Source organism: Melanotaenia boesemani, chromosome 14 (assembly GCF_017639745.1).
Source record: "Melanotaenia boesemani isolate fMelBoe1 chromosome 14, fMelBoe1.pri, whole genome shotgun sequence".
Taxonomy (NCBI): Eukaryota; Metazoa; Chordata; class Actinopteri; order Atheriniformes; family Melanotaeniidae; genus Melanotaenia; species Melanotaenia boesemani.
Genome location: NC_055695.1, coordinates 28,796,379 through 28,816,148, shown reverse-complemented (window position 1 = coordinate 28,816,148; position 19,770 = coordinate 28,796,379). Strand labels below are relative to the sequence as shown.

Here is a 19,770-nt window from a genome sequence, read left to right as displayed (position 1 = left end):
TTGAGGTATACCCACTATTGTTAGCTTTTCTTTCAGTAAATAGCGTACCACTGCATGATTCTACTTTTTGTGATAGATAGATAGACAGACAGACAGATAGATAGATAGATAGATAGATAGATAGATAGATAGATAGATAGATAGATAGATAGATAGACAGATAGACAGATAGACAGATAGATAGATAGATAGATAGATAGATAGATAGATAGATAGATAGATAGATAGACAGATAGACAGACAGATAGACAGATAGACAGATAGATAGATAGATAGATAGATAGATAGATAGATAGATAGATAGATAGATAGATATTTTGTACTGAGCAGAGAAACAGGAAGTAAGGCCCCGCCTTTTTCGTGCCTACGTCATCACTACGACAATTTAGTGTTTAGTATATTTAGTGGTTATGTTTTTGTGCTAGGCTGCTGCTAAAGCCAACACACATACCCCACACAGAAACACACGTAGCCTCATTTCCCAGGGGTGTCCTCACAATGTTACAGTCCCACTCGTGTCGGTGTGTCCGTCAGTCACCTCAACAGAAACCAGAAGTTTCATTTCTACCTGTCTTGGCTGCGGTTCCAGTTTGTTGTCGATCGTTTAAAGGAATTAGATAAGGGAAACTGGATGGACCATGTGACGTTAAAACAGGTTTCTCAGATCCACAGTTGAAATACTTTTTACTGAGTCTGCTGCAGGTCCGTGACTGACTGCGCGACATGGATCTGAGCTGCCAGGACTGGATGTCGGCTTTACCGGAGGAGCTGTGGGACGTTCCCCTGACAGACCTGGCCATACCCGGTACAGTCAGTGCATCTGCTTTTCAGGACCTGTCGTTTACAAAGCATTTTTTCAGCCTTGGTTATTTTTCCTAAAACGTATAATACAGTAATTACGTATATTAATGAGTAATAGATACATTAATTGACAATTAAAGCAACGATTTAGGTTTTACATAATTTGTTTAATTGATTATCAGTCACACTGAACAGTAATCACACACAGACACACTTCACCACTTAAAACAGTCGAGTCATGAGGTGTGTAACATCAGAAACCAGTTTGTTGTTTTCTAAAGCATTTATCTTTTATTTCCATCTTTTTTTGGACAGGGAGCCATGATACCATGAGTTATTGTCTGGACATAACCTCCCCTCTGGTCCGGTCTGAGTCTGACTTTTTCCGCCTCCTGGATGTACTTTTCCACTGCTTCACAAGGCCTGCCATCTTTAAATGGGCCACCACACAGGTATGTCGAAGAGGGAAGTAAAGCAGCAGTGGAAAATAATTAGATAGAATCTTATTAGATATTGTTACTTCATCAGTTGGATAATATTTTGTTAATTTTATATTATATATATAGTCAGCTCTTTTTACAACCAGCTGTCATGTTTAGGGGATTTTTCATTTATTTAGTTTTTCTTTCTTCATTCCTCATGTCTCATACTTCCATATCAAACAAGGAAATTGCACTTTTAGGCTGTAGGTCTGTAAGTCTGATCCATTTCCATGTTAGCATGAATTTCTTAAACCTTTGTGCAAACACCCAGAGCTATCTAGAAGAACACTAATATTAAACATTCTTAAACACTTTATGACATCTTTCCAGAAGTGTTCCTACGAAATTTCCATAAACAGTGATATAAAGTGCACACCTCATCCATGTTCTCATTCATACATTTAGAAGATGTCTGGAGTTCTTGGAGACATACAGTAAGATGGAAATCAGGAGTTTCCTACATTCTCATTGTGTTTTAAACTTGAATAAATTCAGTCCATCTTATCAATGCCTTCTTATATGTTCCTCTTAAAAGAATTTATTTTATATAATGTGATACTGAACCAGTCCACCATAATGCTGACCCAAAGCCTTACCTGTCTAAACTTTCTTTATAAAAGTAGTATCCTTGTTATCTGTTCATCTTATTTGAAGATTTTTTATAGTAAATAAATTTTTAAAAATTTACCGCCAATTTTTAAAAATTTGAAGTGAAGAAGTTTCTCAACATAAAGATTCACAATTTTCTGAATATTTTTCCCCCCAAATCAAAATATTCCATCCTAATTTTTGATCGACCCATTTTTATCAGTTTTTTCTGTGCTTTAAAGGGATACTTTTCATATTTAAAGTGTGGTTTTCTGCAGTAGACAGGCTGTGGATCTGAAGCTACACTGTACAGAACAGGTAGTACCAGAGCCTACTGTAAAAGGATTTTTACAGGTGGGGGTTCTTGGCCTGCAGCTGGGACTTCTGGGGGGATTCCAGAAAAGAGGTTTAACAAATCCTGTGATTACACCTGAGTTTGAGGTTGCTAAATTCTCTGACATCTTAACCTGTGTTGTTGGTTCCAAAACACCAGCTATGAAGTAGCTATCACAACCCCGTGTTGATTAAGCCAATGTGAGCACGTCCACGGCAAACCTATGAAAGGCATCTCCCATTTATACCCAAAAACACGATGAAACTGACAGAAGAAGGGAAACAGCTGCATCCGCCACCACCCGCAATGACGCTAGGGGGAGGATTTCCAGCAAAGTTAGTGGATGTTAAACACATGGTGGGCTACAGTTGGCATGTGTTATCTAATTACTAAATTTAATAAGCTTATTATATTTATAGATTAGATATTAGATATTTCACAGCCAGTATGAAGATAATTGTAGGGGTGGAAGACAGGTTCAGGGTGACTGCAACAGCCCTTCAACTCTGTGGAAGAGCTGCGGTGAGCATCAACTGGGACTGCCCGATGATGAAGGGCATCTCAGGGGGGTTGCATCATCAGAACCGAGCCCAGATGACTGCAAAGTAACTCTATGAAGTCTGCCTACAGCACCAGATCGCAAAGGCGGGCTGGGAAAGGAATACTTAAAACTGAAGATAAGAAATCCATGAAGACATGGGCCAAAATGTCAGTGAATGATGACTTTTTATAACAAAGTGTTTTTCTTTTTAGGCAATGAAGCATGAAATGGGGAAATTGCCAGACAATAATTAAAATTAAAAAAATGAAATTGGAGTTGTCTGTTTATTTCTTTAAATCAGAGTGGTTTGGACAGATTTGATCGGGCATATGATGACCTGCTCTCAAATCATGCTGGAGATAAGTTGGGCTCAGCCTGAGCAAAACCTACCCATGTGGCAGGAACTGTTGACACAGACATTAAAGATCTCAGGAGTTGTTGCCGTGGATATCTTTGAGCCCAGCCCCCCAGAAATCACGTGAGTTTGAGTTGTGGCCTCTGAGATGGTCCAAAGTTTGAAGAAACAAAAACAAGAGATTGTTTATCTGACACTCTCTTTTCTGTGAAAACATCTGCTGGCTGCAGCAGAAAACATGGCGAAGTGAAACAGGTCAGAGTTTAAAGCCTCAGAAACAATGAGAAGGGATATTTAACAGAGAACAGAGGAACTGCAGAGCCAGCTATTTTCTTTTCAGGCATCCCATTAACCCAGGATGCTCATGTGATCATTGCAAATATGAAGCTACCTCTAGGCCACATGAATGCATTAATAATTCACAAAAACATTTATAATGTCTTTAAATACCTTGTCTGTTAGACCATAAGAAAAATGTTATTTTATACATTGGTTGTCTCTTTTGTTCAGGACAAAATCATTGAAGAGCAGCTCTCGATGGGGATTCGCTTCTTTGACCTCCGTGTTGCACACAAACCCAACGACTCCTCCAGCAGCCTCTACTTCACACACGTCATATACACACATCTAACAGTTCTGGTGAGGTTAAGTCACTTTGTTACACGCTTCAGTTTGAGGTTTTTTTAGAACGAGCTTTGCACCTTGATACCTTCAAGGGTGTGAGAGAAAAGTTTAGAGCACATTAATCCATCAATGCCCCTTACTGCCTGATCCAATATACAATCCTACACAGGTTAAACTACTCAAAGACTAAGTTGCATAGAAGGATCCCGTCTGTGTGACAAGTGTGGGTTTATGGAGGCTATTTTATCACACAGCTATGCACGTTGCCTCAAATTAGAGGAATTCTGGTGTAGCATTTTTCCTTTTTTCTCCAGGATCCTGGAAATCCAGATAGAACCAGACCCTGTTGTTTATTTTATCTGATTAACTTCTAAAACTGGATGCAGCACAGCGATCCTCTCCAGCATACAGCATTATAGCTGCAGAAAAGTACATTACATCCATCCATCCATTTTCTGCTGCTTATCCAGAGTTGGGTCTCGGGAGGCAGCTGCCTTAGCATGGAAACCCAGACTTCCCTCTCCCAGTCACATTCACCAGCTCATCCGGAGGTATCCCGAGGCGTTCCCAGGCCCCCCGAGAGATGTAGTCCGTCCAGCGTGTCCTGGGTCTTCCCCGGGGCCTCTTTCCGGTGGGACGTGCCCGGAACACCTCACCAGGGAGGCGTCCAGGAGGCATCCTAACCAGATGCCCGAGCCACCTCATCTGGCTCCTCTCAATGTGGAGGAGCAGCAGCTCTACTCTGAGCCCCTCCCGGATCAATTTTTTTTTTAATTTATGTGCTTTACGTGCTTATTTATTTAATATGTTGTTTTTCTTATTTTTGTGGGTATTTTTAATTTTTTTATTTTAATTTTCTATTTTAGTTTACTTTATTCAGTTAGGGTGTTTTTTTTTTTTTTTCTTGTTCATTTTTCTTATGTGCATGTATATATTTAAATCTTTTTTTATTTTTAAATGTTCTATTTTATTTTTTTAATTATTTTATTTATTTATATGGGATGTTCTTTGCTTTCTTACTTTCAGGTTTTATGTTTGCATATTTCTTAAAAATCTTTTTTTTTATTTAAAAAAATTACAATTATTGATGTTTCTATTATTTATTTGATTGTTTATATATTTATTAATTAGAGTTGTTTTGTTTTTGCTTTCTTATTCGTTTTTATGTTTGAGTATTTTTATAAATATAAATTTTTTTCTATTTTACTTTTCATTTATTTATTTTTTGGGGGAGTTCTATGCTTTCTTATTTCTTTTTTCTAATGTGTGTATCTTTTGTTCACGTCTGTAATATTACCTCTTAGAGAAACATGTTACTGTGAAAGAAGGTGGTTTGATGACGTTTCTTTGACTTCTCCCAGTGCTCACAGTGAAATCTTCCTCTTGTACAGGAAACACTTGCATCTGTTGCCTCTTGGTTGAAGTGTCATCCAAAGGAGGTTGTTATCCTTGCCTGCAGCCATTTTGAGGGAATGGATGACACGTGCCACGAATCCTTCATTTTCTGCCTGAAAAAGTTGTTCAGCTCAAAACTTTGCCCCCGAAAGGTTAGTTTTCCTCTTCTGTAGGTAATGTGTACAATTAAAACTAAACCCAGCTTGAATGCATCCATCTGGCCCTCCACAGGAATCCGACTTGAGCTTGCGGAGTCTTTGGGCATCTGGTTACCAAGTAATTCTGTCATACGACTCCCAGCTTACAGCAAGACACCAGGAGCTGTGGCCTGCCATCCCTTACTGGTGGGCCAACAAGGACACAGCGCAGGGAGTGATCGGTTACTTGGAGTGGAACAAAGACATGGGACGTCCAGGTGAGTTTGTCCTAGAACATGAAAGGAGTGGTCTTCAAAGTTTTTCATATCAAGGACCTCCAAACCGATGCAGGGATGGAGCTGCACCATCATACAGATGAGCAGCGTGTATATTGCAACACTGCATATATTAACTTTAACTGTCATTGAGATGTGCAGGTTTGGTGACCCAGAAATAGTCACTGAGTCACAGAGATTAGAAGAGAGGCGCGTATACAAGCACTCCACTACACTGTATTGACAATTTTCATGAGAAAAAGCATGACGTCTGACATTTCAGCACTCATGTCCTTGGCAACAAGTGGCTCTCTGTATAGTGCCACCAAATCACCTGCAGAGCCATATTTTTGGATATTCTCTCATTTCCACTTGCCTATATCAGCAGGTGCTGCCTTAACCCTTCCATTTTCATCAGTGGTTTGTTTTAGGTTGAGAATATCTCTTTGTGCTCATGAAGTTTTTGTTGGTAAAGTTAGAAAACTATTTTTGCTCCTAACAATGTCCATACAATTAGCATTATAATATACTGCCCTCAGCTGTTTAGGATAAGAGCTGCAGTGTTTTAGCAGGAATTTCTTGATCTGATTGCTCAAGATTCCTGGGTGAGATCTTTTTTATTTTTACAAAGGTATCTCTTTTTAAATAATATTGCTGCGTATATCTTAGTCAGCGGGTAACTGAAACATGCTCTTGGTCAATGATGGATACCTGAGCCAGCCTGTAATATGCAGCCTTGTGATTGTTTCAGTAGCAATACGAGTATCTTTCCTCATCTTTGTGTGCCGGAGGCTTGACGGTACAAATCTAGGTTAATCTTATGCTGTGAGTGAAGTGGTGCCCAGGTTGAGAGAACTCCTGTGTTACCAAAAGCAGCCATTTCTGAATAAAAAATAACATCTACTGCCTCCATTTATCTGTTCACTTTAATACGTGGGGTTCATGTTAATGTGCATTTAAATTTGGCAGAATAAATATATAAAACCATTTAATCAACTATAAAGTTTAAGACCCCCTATTGAAGACCCCTGCATTAAAGCACATCAGTCACATTACCTGGTGTTTTCATGCAGATAAAAGTCTATAGTCTGTTTATTCCCACAGAGGGTTTCTTCGTGTCTGGCCTGAACCTGACAGCCAGCAGGGGATACATCGCCAAGAACCCAAAAGAATCCCTTCGAACGCTGACCTACAGCAACTGGCAGTGTTTGAGAAAATGGGTGGAGGAGCAAGTTCCTGGTTCAGACCCCAAGAGTCTCAACATCATAGCAGGAGATTTTGTGGGGCCACTTCCACTTTGCCCTCTGGTGATTGCACTGAACTACAAACTGCAGCAGAAGAGCTCCTGTTACACGAAAAGGCAACAACGGCCGTGATTTTAGTCACATCAAACCTCACTTTCTGGCTTCTCAGCTTTTACAATGCAAATGAAACTGTGCCTTCATTGAAATTTATGTTTATTTTTTCTTTATGTTGCACATTCTGTGTGTTTTATCTCTTTATCTCTTTTGTGCAGTCAGTATGTTTACAAGAAAATATCTTATTCTCTTACAAATATGTACCATCAGATATATTCTATATACTGTTCAGTAAATACAGGTTTTTCTTAAGTTGTCTTTCAGTCTTTATTTGTTCCTGCCATCACACAGCAGGAAGGATGACTCCCCTCCGTCCTTCCTCATCTGCTTCCGAACAGTTTCTTGTAGCGGCCGTAAGCAGCAGTGCTGATGATGACCTTGACAACTGCCGAGCCTTCGTCTGCGTTCACCTGCACATCCTGGACGGTCGCTTCTTTGTACAGCCAGCTGTAAACAAGGACACATTTTTAGCCACAGCTGTGGTAAACAGCAATAATGCGCCGACAGGAACACGTTTGCACCTTAACTGAGGAGTGCTGAGGTTAACTTCCAGATCTAAAGTTTGTTTTCCAGTCGACCGTACGAGCTCCTCCTCCACTGCTTTCTTAAGCTCGTCCAGGCCTCGCACTTCCGTTGCAGATGTGGGCAGCGCGCCCGGCTCCGTGGACTGATAACTGTGAGAAACAAAAAGTGGAACTGATTATTTATGTTTTGAGTGAATGACCCACCATAAACCTATATTATATTCTACTTTTTAGGTTAACATGAGATTTGATCTCTATTAAAATGGAGCACCTGAATTGGTGGAGGACGCCCTCCCCACCAGTGTTGTGCAAGTTCATACTAGTTCTCATGAGCTAGTTCAAAGTTCAGTTCAGTTGTTTTCAGTTAAAACTGAGAATGAAAGACTGAACCTGAGAAACCTGTAACTAACCAACTAACCTGCTGCTGGGAAGTCATACATCTAAAGCATCCAGATATTAAACTTCAAGGGGGGGACTTCCGCCTACGTCATGGCCGAGACAGGCAGGTAAACTTTAGCTCCGATTGACCCATTAAAAATAGCCGAATAAAAGTATAATACCGATAAATGATCACGAGATTACAAGACAGGGAAACTGCAGTTATGAGTTCGACCCAGAAAACTACGCGAAGAGACGTGAAAGGTGGAAAAAATGAAGACGGCAAAGCAGGCCCTAAGCAGCTAACGCTAGCTGAAGCTACACCATTGAAAAGCAGTGGGGAGGCTAATCCTGAACTGGAGATGCTAGCGGAGCTTCGTAAACTGCGACAGGAAAATATTGATTCCTTTCGTGACATGAAAGCTTCTCTTACTAGGCTTGAGTCTACCATGGACGAGTTAAAACAAAGGACGGAGGGACTGGATAGAAGACTGACCGACACTGAGGAAAGAACAGGTGCTACCGAGGACAGATGTATGCAGCACGAGAGAGTATTGAGCTACTTGCTACGGAGGGAAGCTAATCTCGCTCTCAAATGCGATGACATGGAAAACAGGCTCCGGCGAAATAATATAAGGCTGTATGGTATACCAGAAGGGGCTGAGAAAGATGACATGATGACATTTGTGACAGACTTTTTGAAAAATTCATTGGAGCTGCAAGAAGGGACTGATATTAAACTTGAGAGAACGCACAGAGCTCTCGGTCCAAAGCCTAAAGACGCCGCGGCGCCCCCGCGGTCAATAATAGTGCGTTTTTTAGACTTTAAGGTGAAGCAGACAGTTTTGCAACAGGCGTGGAAGCAACGGAATGCGCAGTACCAGGGTCATAAGATCTACTTTGATCAAGATTACTCAGCTGAAGTGCAGAGGAAAAGAAAAAAGGTTCGTGAAGTGATAAAAAAGCTGAAGGAGAAAAACATCAGAGCCCAGTCACCGTACCCAGCCCAGCTGAGACTCTATTTGGACTCAGGTACGAAGCAGTTCCCCTCACTATTGGAGGCACAGTCAACGCTTGAAGAGCTGGGTGTAGAGACAGGGATGGAGGACCGGGACATATTGGAGAGACAGTTGGTTCAAGAAGGATGGTCTACTCAAGGTGGACGGAGGAAGAAACAGCAACTGTCCACGGCAGACATAAGAACCATTATCAATGGAGGCAACAGGGAGTCAGTGCTCACGGACTGTGAGTAAAAAAAAGGCCAGACAGAATAACAGATGTAGGTGGACATTTGCAGAGACAATAAGTTGCAGTGGGAGATGTCATTTATCAGGTAATTGAAAGATGCTTATTTCTTTTCGGCTAAGATTTAATAAGTACACTAGTATTTTGAATACTGGGAGTTTTGTGGGGGTTAAGGCAAAGATTTCTACCTATTCTGATGAGAACTCGGCTTATATTGCGACTCGAGCACAACCCTGGGATTTCCTGGAGGCCAGTCGCAACTGCACTTAGTGCACTTGGCCCAGGGAGCTATTGCTCTCTGCCCAGTAGTCATCGGGAGTGGGAAGCCCTTCTTGCTATTGTTTTCTTGTTTAGTTTTCAAGGGCCAACCACTGGATTATTGGAAGTCTATGTATATTTATCGTGGTTAGACATGTTTTGTTCTCTTGTTAGTTGTTCAGGTTCTACGGCACTCTGCAAAAAATATTATTTTCTTTCTACTGGTACAAATATCACTTATGACTACTCTGAATGTTATCAGTTATAATATTAATGGTGTTAACCATCCCATAAAGAGAAAAAAAATTATGTTGCAGTTAAAAAGGCTGAATTGCTCAATTGCTTTACTTCAGGAGACCCACCTTTCCGACAAAGAACATAAGAAACTCAAGCGGGATTGGGTGGGACAGGTCTATAGTTCTGCATGTGAAGAGGGCAATAAAAGAGGAGTGGCTATTCTGTGCCATAGAGCCTTAGGGCTCACAGTTGAGAAATCATATGAAGATACAAAAGGGCGATATATTATGGTTGTGGGTACAATTGGAGAAATTAAGGTAACAATTTTAAATTTATATGCACCAAATGAAGACGATCCAGGACTTTTAAAAGAAACTTCAACAATCTTAACAATGCATGCGGAGGGATTCTTGATAGTGGGAGGGGACTTCAATTGTGTAATGAACCAGAAATTAGACAAACAACCGTTCGATCAGGGACCAACATTAAGGAAAACAAAAGTTTTGCGAAATATGGTGGAGGAGCTTGGTTTAGTTGATGTGTGGCGCCACAAACATCCAAAAGAGAGAGACTATACTTTCTTCTCAAAGGTGCACAATAGTTACTCCAGAATTGATTTGCTTTTGCTATCAAAGAAAGACATTTATAAAGTCACTGATTGCCACATAGAACCTATAACAACATCAGATCATGCTCCAGTTGTCATGTCCATAAATCTAGAGAAAGATAAAACAATTAAACCCTGGAGGTTAAATGTATCACTCCTAAATGACCTTGAAGTTGTTCAGAATATAAAACAAGAATGGAGGGATTACATGGAACATAATGATAATGGAGAAGTTTCAGATTCCACCTTATGGGAAGCTGCAAAGGTGGTGGTAAGGGGGAAGTGGATAGCACTCTCATCTAAAATAAAAAAAGACAGAGATAAGGAACAAAAAAGATTACAAACATGTATAATGGAATTAGAGAAAGAACATAAAAAGACAAATGATAAAAGGATTTTAGAAACACTCATTCAAAACAGACAGGCGCTAGACGACCTATTGACATATAAAGCAGAGGGGGCCTTGCGTTTTGCTAATCAAAGATATTATGAGTCGGGAAATAGGGCCAGTAGGCTACTGGCTTTTCAGCTACGTAAAGCCCAAGCCAATCGTACAGTGGCAAAGATAGTAAATCCGTCTTCAAAAAAAGTAGTATCTCATCCTAAAGATATAGCTGATGCATTTTCACTTTATTATGAGGCCCTGTACGACTCACCAGAGGTAGATAATAAAACAGAACTGATTGAAAATTTATTAGGAAAAATAAAGTTACCTAAACTGACGGAAAAGGATGCTAAAGCAATGACAGACCCAATTACAAGAAAGGAAATAGAGGATACAATAAAGAATTTAAAAAATAATAAAACACCAGGTGTGGATGGTTATCCGGGGGAATTTTATAAACATTTTAAAGATGAAGTCATGCCCCTTCTACAAAGGGTGTTTAACTATGCCCTCGCTAACAATGACCCGCCAAAATCTTGGTCCCAGGCAATAATATCCGTAATTCCCAAAGAGGGAGGGGATCCTTCTGTCTGTTCCTCATACAGACCAATAAGTCTATTATGCTGTGATGTTAAAATTTTAACTTCAATATTGGCTAAAAGAATCCAGAAATGCATAAATAATATAATTAAGCCAGATCAAACAGGGTTTATGCCTGGACGTCTGGGGATAAACAATATAAGGAGAACATTAAATTTAATGTCTGCAGCAAAACACCAAAAGGAACCATCAATGCTTCTCAGCTTAGATGCTGAGAAGGCATTTGATAGAGTTGATTGGTTATATTTGGAAGGTACTTTGAGGAAGATGGGATTTAATTCGGACTTTGTTAATTGGATTAGAGTGCTGTATTCAAAGCCGACATCAAGAGTACGAGTGAACGGACATTTTTCTCAAACTATTCGATTGAAACGGGGAACTAGGCAGGGGGATCCGCTTTCTCCGTTATTGTTCGCTATAAGTATAGAACCCTTGGCAGAACTTATTCGAGACAATGTGAAAATAGAAGGAGTATCAGTAGGTGGACTAGACCACAAGATTTCGCTATATGCGGACGATGTGATAATATATATTACTAACCCGTTGTCTTCTGTTCCAGCACTTTTACATTGTCTGGGGGATTTCGGACTGGTTTCGGGCTATAAAGTCAATGAGACAAAATCACAAGCAATGATGTTGGTTGGTGAGAGGCCGAAGGAATTGGACAAAGTTGCCGTGTTTAATTGGCCCACTCAAGGATTTAAATATTTAGGCATAATGGTTACCCCACAAACATCGCAGTTGTATAATGAAAACTATGGTAAATTGTTTTTGACTATAAAATCAGACCTGGCATGCTGGGAAATCCTCCCCTTGTCACTAATTGGGAGAATAGAAACAGTTAGGATGAATATACTTCCCCGTTTGTTGTATTTGTTTCAGGCCTTACCTATTTGGATCCCACCGTCCACCTTTAAAATGTTAGATAAAATGATCTCTTCATTTGTGTGGCAAGGAAGAAAACCTAGGATTAGATTAAAATTATTATGTAGCCCAAAGAAGAATGGAGGTTTAGGCTTACCTAATTTTAAATTATACTACTGGGCAGCACAGCTACGTGGGTTAGTAGACTGGGTATTGCAAGATGAGGAAAATAATTGGATCAATCTGGAGAATTATGATTGCCCAACCGTCTCGCTGGAGACTGCACCTTTTTTGGAACAGAAGAAATGGAGTAATCTCAAAATTAAAAATGAGTGGATTGTTTGCACACAGAAGGTGTGGGCACAGGTTAGAAAGAAAATAGACGCACCTTTAACAACGTCAAGAGTACTAAAAATTGCTAAGATTCCTGACTTTTTACCTAACAGATTGGACCCGGGATTTTTGATTTGGGCGGATAAAGGGCTTATAACTGTACATCAAATGTTTGATGGAGAAGTTCTGAAATCCTTTAAACAGCTGCAAGACAAATATGGTTTATGCTCTAGTGATTTCTATCGGTATCTACAATTGCGGGATTATTTAAGATCAAATGTGGAATGGGAGATTTTGAAACGGACGCCTACCCCAATAGAGAATTTTTTGATTAAGGTAATAACAGAGAAAACTAAAGCCAAAATAATATCGAACATATGTAAACACTTACTATCTCACATGTCTGATAATTCCTTGGATTTGAAGGGGAAGTGGGAGCTAGAGGCTAATACAGTTATTCAAGATGAAAATTGGGAAGAGGCCTGTGAAAAAGGTCATAAAATTACAAACAGTCCAATGTGGAAGGAGTTCAACTGGAAAGTTAAGATGAGATTTTTTAGGACACCATCAGTTATATTTAATACGGATAAAACTAAAACTAATTTATGTTGGAGGGATTGTAAACAAATTGGGGACTATTTGCATATTTTTTGGGACTGTCCCGTCTTGAATTCTTATTGGCAAGGGATACGTGCAGAACTTTGTGCCATATTAAATTTTAATTTACCACTTGATCCAGCATACTATATTATAGGGTTGTCTCCTGTGGGCAGTTTGGGTAAAAGGGAAGTTCATTTACTTCATATCTGTCTATTGGTGGCAAAGAAAATGATAACACGGTCTTGGCTTAAGGCCTTGCCTCCCACTCTCCTTCAATGGCAAGAGGGTTTAAAAAGGGTTTACTTGATGGAAAAAATTACTGCAAAGCTTCATTTGAAAATGGATTCGTTTAAGGATTTGTGGGCTCCTATCATTCTTTATTTTGGTTGGACATAATGTTTTTCTGTTTACTTTCTCTTGGAAAGGTACTTTGGTAACAATACCTTTGTTTACATTTGGAAATTTAAAGATATAGATATTTTTATTTTTCTTATTTGTAAAACCCTCTGGTACAAGGTTGAATGTTATGTAAGATGTACTTTTGAATTTTGGGATGGGCATGGAGGGAAAAGAAAAAAAGAAAAGAAAAAAAAAGAAAAAAAAAAAAAAAAAAAAAAAAGAGAGAAAAATGTTTGAATAGAAAACTTGCAGAAGTGCCATTTGTTCTAATTGTTCTTATTTTGCTTTTTTTTTTTTTTTTTTTTTTTTATTTTTTTTTTTTTTTTTTTTTTTTTTTTTTTTATTTTTTTTATTAAGTGTATTTTGTGAAGTTAACATATTAAAAATAAAAAATTGTTCAAAAAAAAAAAAAACTTCAAGGGGTGTTCTTGTTACATTTCCGACTGGGAACTCGGAAAATCCGACTTCTGAGTACAAATCAAATGCACCAACTAGAGTGTGCAATGCATGATGGGTATCGTAGTGTGAAGTCGGCGTAGCGCTGGTGAAAATGTTGGCAGTGACTGTTACAGGACCTCACATAATCCAAATGAGTTTACATTCAAGTTTGTTATTTACAAATGCGTTACGTTCAGTTCAGCATTTACACGTTTAATGGACACAACATGCACAACACATGCCTCTCATTTTCTAGAATAAATTTACCTTGCATAGTATTTAAAAAAAGCCTCAGCATCATTATAAACACACATAAAAAAACACATGCAAAGATTCCCAAAGACAAAAGTTGCATGAGAACAAGTTCTTTAAAACCATGATTTCCGGACTGATTTCTGCAGCGTGTTGATAAAACCAGCAGAGTGCTGCAACTCTTACTTGTCAATGAGGTCAGTTTTGTTGTGGACCTCTATGATTGAGCTCATCAGCCTGTCAGGAATTTGCAGGTTTTTCAGGACATTCAGAACGTTGACCTTCTGATTCACCGTCTCTGGATGGCTTATGTCTCTGACATGTACCAAAAGATCCTGGAAGGAAAAGAGATACAAGACCTAAGTGAGCAACTCAACAAATATGCTAAACAACTCATTTCATCATTGTATAAGGACATCGAGTACATTTTCCAAACACAGTTCAAACCCCAAGTAATTATATGGGAATGTAAGACAAACATGAGAACAGCTCTGTCCTCTTTAGAGCGTCTGCTAATTTTTCCACACAAGGTGTCACATGAAAGCAGAGATTCTGCTGATGACGAAGATGTGTGTCTCATCACTGTGGGACAGAAACTCTGGGAGCTAGCAGCCAGAATCAGAAATCATGTCTTAATTTTGATTTATGCGGTGAAAAGTTTTGTTCCAGCTCTAAAAGAAAAAACTCCGAGCTAATGTTTCTTCTAAGACCCTGCTTTTGTTTGAGATGAATCATGAAGGCTAGTTCCTTCCTGAGATATTTACCTGTGTACCACCTGTATTAAAACATCTGGAAAACTGCTCAGGTTGACTTTTTAGCTTCTACTTTTGCTCAGCTTCTCATCAGACAGGACATCAGTGGCGTTTCATGTAGTTTCTGATAACTGAACAATGTTTGCTTTTTGTGGACTCAACTTCAGCCTGTTTACACCTTTTTGTTCTTCGTGTGGATGGTCTCTGGACCTTTTTTTTTATAAAACACACTGTGTGCAGTTTTTGTCCTCAAAAAACCGCCACTGGCTTCCCATGTGTAGCTGAATCATTTGTTTGAACTATGTAATGAGGTCATTGCTGTGTCACATCTGGTATTTAGGACATGATCTTTCTGTTAAAAGCCATCTTTTGTTAATTTGTTTCAGGATTAGTATTTGTGTTTTGCCACTTGCACAAGAGGTTAATATTTTGTAAATGTGTTCCCTGACATGTATTTTTTTAGTATATGTATGAGGAAGAAAGGTTGGGAACCACAGATCTAGAGCATCAGCAGCACCTGGCTGCTACTAAGCCTCTGAATTCCTGTGGCAGCAGTAAGGATGGACTTAGGCTACATTCACACTGCAGATCTTAATGCTCAAATCCAGTTCTATTCTGAGATCCGATTGTTTCGCGTGGTCGTTCACATTATCATTTCAGTGCGAACTTCATCACACTTCAGGGTGAAAGGTATTTACAAAAGTGAATATGGAATATGGTCATGATTCAATATTGCCGCGTTCCCCTTCCACCGGCGCAGAATTGTGACGTTTGTCTCACTTCTGTGAAGTCAGCACCGGTCAGACTGAGGTCGCTTCAACACAGATCAGATATGTATCGGATTTTTTAAAAAAAATCTAATTTGTGCCGTTACTGTAATTAAAAAATCTGATACGAGTCACACGTCGGAAAAAAGTCCGAACTGAGCTCGAGTGTGCTGCAGCATTTTGGCTCAGCTTTGGTTGAATAAAAAATGACAGCCTAACATTTCATGTTGTTATATGTTACTGTAAATAAATCTTTAGCTGCTCATGTTGCTCATAAGCCAAAGACTTTTTGTGAGATTTCTCTCAGCCGGCTTAAAGTTTTCACTACAAAGTACAAGAGCAGAAGCTACAGTTCATGTTGCCAGAGTGTGACAAATCTTGATTTGGTTCCATACTGAATGTTTGATATCTTCCAGGGTGGCGGAGAAGGAGTCAATGAGCCGATGGGGGAGCTGGGATAAAAAGCCGATGGTGTCCACATACAGCACAGTCATGTGGCTGGGCAGCTGGCCGGCATGGACGGTCACATCCAGGGTGGCGAAAAGCTGGTTCCTGGGCTGGAGACTGGTGTCGCCGGTTAATGCTTTGATCAAAGTAGTTTTTCCTACACAGTTAAAGGTAAAAATAACTTAAAAACTGCATCTTAATAATGAATTAATTCAAGATACGATCACAGGGTCCCACAGCTGGACCTTCTACTCACCACAGTTGGTATAGCCCAACACAGACACAACGGGGAACTCTCTGTGTTTACGCTGAGATCGCAGGAGCTGCCTCTTTTTACGAAGTTTCTCCAAAGCTGAGCGAATTTTCATCTCGCGCTCTTTCAGCAGCCGCTGCTGGACCTCGTACAGCGTCTCACCTGTAAGAGACCATCATTACAGCGAATCTAGTCTCCATCCAGCGGGGCTGCGGTTGGTGCTGCGGTACCTGAGCCACCGATGTATCTTGTTCCTCCTCCCTGCTGATCCAAGTTCGCAATTTCATTTCTTAGACGTGATCTGCCATAACCATGATTACAAAGTGTTGTTTAACATATTAAGGCACAAGAGAAACGACATGATGGGAAGTTTGTGTTTACCTTAACAAGGGGATCTCTGCAAGGGAGATCTGTAACTTGGCCTCTTTGGTTCTGGCATTGCAGCGGAAAATGTGGAGGACCACTGAGTATCTGTCAAAGACTTTCACCCCCCAGGCTTCTTCAAACTCCCTCTAAAGTGATTTTTCATTTTAAAAAATGAGCCATCGGTGAATGAAGGTTGTTGTGTAGAACAGTTAGAAAGCAAACTTCAGAGATGCTCACCTCAGACAGAGGGGACAGACGCTCCACATTCACAAACACCGCAGTGATTCCTGCTGTTTGCCTGATTTTCTCTGATGGAGGAAAGCACAAATGATTCACATAACATACATGTTGGTGCGAGGCACTTCTTTACAAGGAGTGGACGGTACCTGTGAGATACTGGAAGTTCCCTTTGCCAAATATCCTCTTCTTCTCTGGTGTCTTGGTGGAGAGGATGATGTTGTCCACCACTATCCAGTTGTTCAAAGTTTTCACAAGCCCCACAGCTTCAGCCATCATCAGCTCAGCTGCAAACACACCAGTTCATATTTTAAATTAAAAAAAAACAAACAAACAAAAAAAAAACCCCCACTAACTGGCCACTTTATCAGGCCCACCTTGCTAGTAATGGGTTAGACCCCATTTTCCCCTCAGAACTCCCCTAATTCTTAGTGTCAGGGATTCAACAACATGTTGGAAACATTCCTCAGAGGTTTTGCTCCATATTGACATAACAGCATCACACAGTTGCTGCAGCTTTGTCAGCTGCATCCATGATGAGCAACTCCCAGCTGTGGTGGTTCAACCAGGCCATGTTGACACAAAGGGGCCCAAAGTTTGCCAAGAAAATATCCCCCACACCATTAGACCACCAGCAGCCTGAACTGTTGATCCAAGGCAGAATGGATCTATGTGTTCATGTTTCTGACCCTACCATCTGAATGTGGAGCTGAAATGGAGACTCACTCCACCTTTTTCAATCTTCTATTGTCCAGTGTTGGTGAGTGTGTGTGAATTGTAGCCTCAGATTCCTGTTCTTAGCTGACAGGAGGCACCCAGTGTGGTCTTCTACCCACCTGCTTCAAGGCTGGACGTGTAGTGTGTCCAGCAATGTTACACTGCAGACCTTGGTTGGAACCAGCAATTATTAGACCTCCTGTTTTCTTTCTATCATCTCCAACCAGTCTGCCCATTCTCCTCTGACCTCTGACATCAACAAGACATTCTGGTCCAGACAACTGCTGCTCACTGGATATTTTCTCTTCTTCAGACCATTCTCTGTAAACCCTAGAGATGGTTGTGTGTGAAAATCCCAGTAAATCAGCAGGTTCTGAAATACTCAGACCAAAAACCGTGGTACGTTCAAAGTCTCTTAAATCTCCTTTGTTCCTCATTTTGATGCTCAGTTTGAACTTCAGCTAGTCGTCTTCACCTTTGTGCTAACAAGCAGATGGACCTGATGAAGTGATTTTTAAGTATATTTATGTCATTTTCATCGTCAGTCTCGTGTATGTAGACAGCTTTCGTTACCGGTGGTCAGATGCTGCTTCCTGCTCCCCCACTTCACATCCGGGTGGACGATGAACACCCTGTGATGTCCCTCTCCGACCCCTGCAGAACCCTGCTGCTGAAACAGCTCTTCTACCTCACGGTCCTCCGGGAGCTCTTCATCCTCGTCTTCTTCCTCCTCTGGGTATCCGCTGCTGAAGTCATCAGTGCCCTTCAGTCTGCACGCGGAAAGCGTAAACGCCCTGGAGTACGGCTCGTACCTCTGGCGGTGCTGCAGGACGCCGACTACGGCTGCGGTGTGGTGTGTGAGGGGGAGTCTGCAGGTCGCTGCTGCTCTGGGGCAGCTGCGCGTGAAGGGCCGCTGCAGAAGAGACAGCCATGACCATGCCCTTGTCAGTGTTGTCATAATGCCTCAGGAAGCTCTCTTACTGGCATCATTCGCATTGTAATTAAAAGACCACTGCAGGTCACTGGAAGCTTCGATAACCTCCTCTGCGTCCTCTTTGCTCTCTGAATTGGGCTCAGGGGCTCAAACTGCCACACAAGTCGGCACCTCTTTATAAATTACTGTCATATGTCGGATATTACATATTTTATAAGTTTAATTTTCTATGTTTGCGCTTCATTTGACTACATCCTATAGATACGACAGCCATGCAATGCCGTGTTTTGAGTTTAGATGGGTTAATGGGATATTATCCCCCAAGAAAAGCCTTACAGGCAGCTTTTTCCTCACGCAGTAAATCTTAAACTAAAATTTAATCAAACAAACAAAAATTTTAAAGTGTATATAGTTACAGCAGAACTTTTATAGCAGACTGGCATTAATGCTGTCCCATGAAATTAATTTTAATATTTTTTAACGCAAACTGAAAAGAGGAAGTGTCCTGGGAAACTAAACTCAGGGCATATGATATTATATTACAATTTCCTGTTATGTCATATCCTGTCCAACTCTCATTCGTTTGAGTCGTAAATATCACTTAGAGCTTCACGGCTTATTATTGTTTTTCTTCCTATTGTTGTTGTAGTTATTTAGAAATAAAAAGATATTCTTTGTAATACTGACACGTTGTTATTTTCTGTTAATTCAAAGTGGTTATTCAAAATAGAGAAAATGTATTTAAAAGTGCGATGATATATTGGTAATATGAGCGGGTTGGAGGTCAAACTGAGAAGGAGGTTTCTGTCAGGTTTCCTTTATCTGCTCTTTTAAAATCAAGCCATCTGATAACTTTTTTTAACCTTAAAAGCCTTATCGGTTCTTACAGACTGGAGGAAACTTTCCCTGGAGTCACTTTCGCTTTTCTTTTCATGCTGGATTTTACTTGATGGTTGCTGCTCAGTCAGAAGAGGGCATCAACTCCCCACCTACTGGTGTCTCTGGTCCTGTAGTTGTTGATGCCCTGGTCATAGCAGACTCAGTTTTGGAAGATTTCTCTTCCTGTCATGGACAGTTTTCAGCTGAAAGCAGTTTGGGGTGTACAGCATGCATTTTTAGTAAAGAAAATTCTGCCTGATTGAGGTTCCGTATGGGGCGCCAAGTGTAAAAATTCAGTATAAAAGTTGTAGCTGACACATTTTCACTATTTATCTCACTTTTCTCACATTTAGCACATTTTTCCTACATTTTCCTACATTTAACATAACTTTTAACCACATGTATAAT

At 40.3% G+C, this 19,770-nt stretch overlaps 2 protein-coding genes across 2 annotated transcripts; one reads left to right on the top strand and one right to left on the bottom strand.

Moving 5' to 3' along the window:
- The first annotated feature begins 409 nt into the window (after window positions 1-409).
- si:dkey-66a8.7 (PI-PLC X domain-containing protein 1) lies at window positions 410-7,142 on the top strand. Its single transcript, XM_042006540.1, has 6 exons — window positions 410-805; window positions 1,117-1,253; window positions 3,612-3,740; window positions 5,117-5,272; window positions 5,352-5,535; window positions 6,637-7,142. Exons 1-6 carry the CDS (start codon window positions 724-726, stop codon window positions 6,906-6,908), a joined length of 960 nt encoding a protein of 319 aa, XP_041862474.1. The 5' UTR covers window positions 410-723; the 3' UTR covers window positions 6,909-7,142.
- gtpbp6 (GTP binding protein 6 (putative)) lies at window positions 6,973-18,779 on the bottom strand. Its single transcript, XM_042006539.1, has 10 exons — window positions 18,123-18,779; window positions 16,982-17,119; window positions 16,833-16,903; window positions 16,611-16,741; window positions 16,460-16,530; window positions 16,233-16,391; window positions 15,925-16,133; window positions 14,197-14,345; window positions 7,412-7,564; window positions 6,973-7,337 (listed from the first exon to the last, which is right to left on the bottom strand). The coding sequence occupies exons 1-10, from the start codon at window positions 18,505-18,507 to the stop codon at window positions 7,211-7,213; spliced, it is 1,593 nt and encodes a 530-aa protein (XP_041862473.1). The 5' UTR covers window positions 18,508-18,779; the 3' UTR covers window positions 6,973-7,210.
- Window positions 18,780-19,770: the final 991 nt, after the last annotated feature.

Coding starts and splice junctions, on each gene's coding strand:
- gtpbp6 (XM_042006539.1), bottom strand. CDS start 18,507: ATGACAACACTGACAAGGGCATGGTCATGGCTGTCTCTTCTGCAGCGG. Junction 17,120..18,122: donor GAAGCAGCATCTGACCACCG/GTAACGAAAGCT, acceptor GTGTGTTTGCAG/CTGAGCTGATGATGGCTGAA. Junction 16,742..16,832: donor GTCTGTCCCCTCTGTCTGAG/GTGAGCATCTCT, acceptor AAATCACTTTAG/AGGGAGTTTGAAGAAGCCTG.
- si:dkey-66a8.7 (XM_042006540.1), top strand. CDS start 724: ATGGATCTGAGCTGCCAGGACTGGATGTCGGCTTTACCGGAGGAGCTG. Junction 806..1,116: donor GACAGACCTGGCCATACCCG/GTACAGTCAGTG, acceptor TTTTTTGGACAG/GGAGCCATGATACCATGAGT. Junction 1,254..3,611: donor TTAAATGGGCCACCACACAG/GTATGTCGAAGA, acceptor TCTTTTGTTCAG/GACAAAATCATTGAAGAGCA.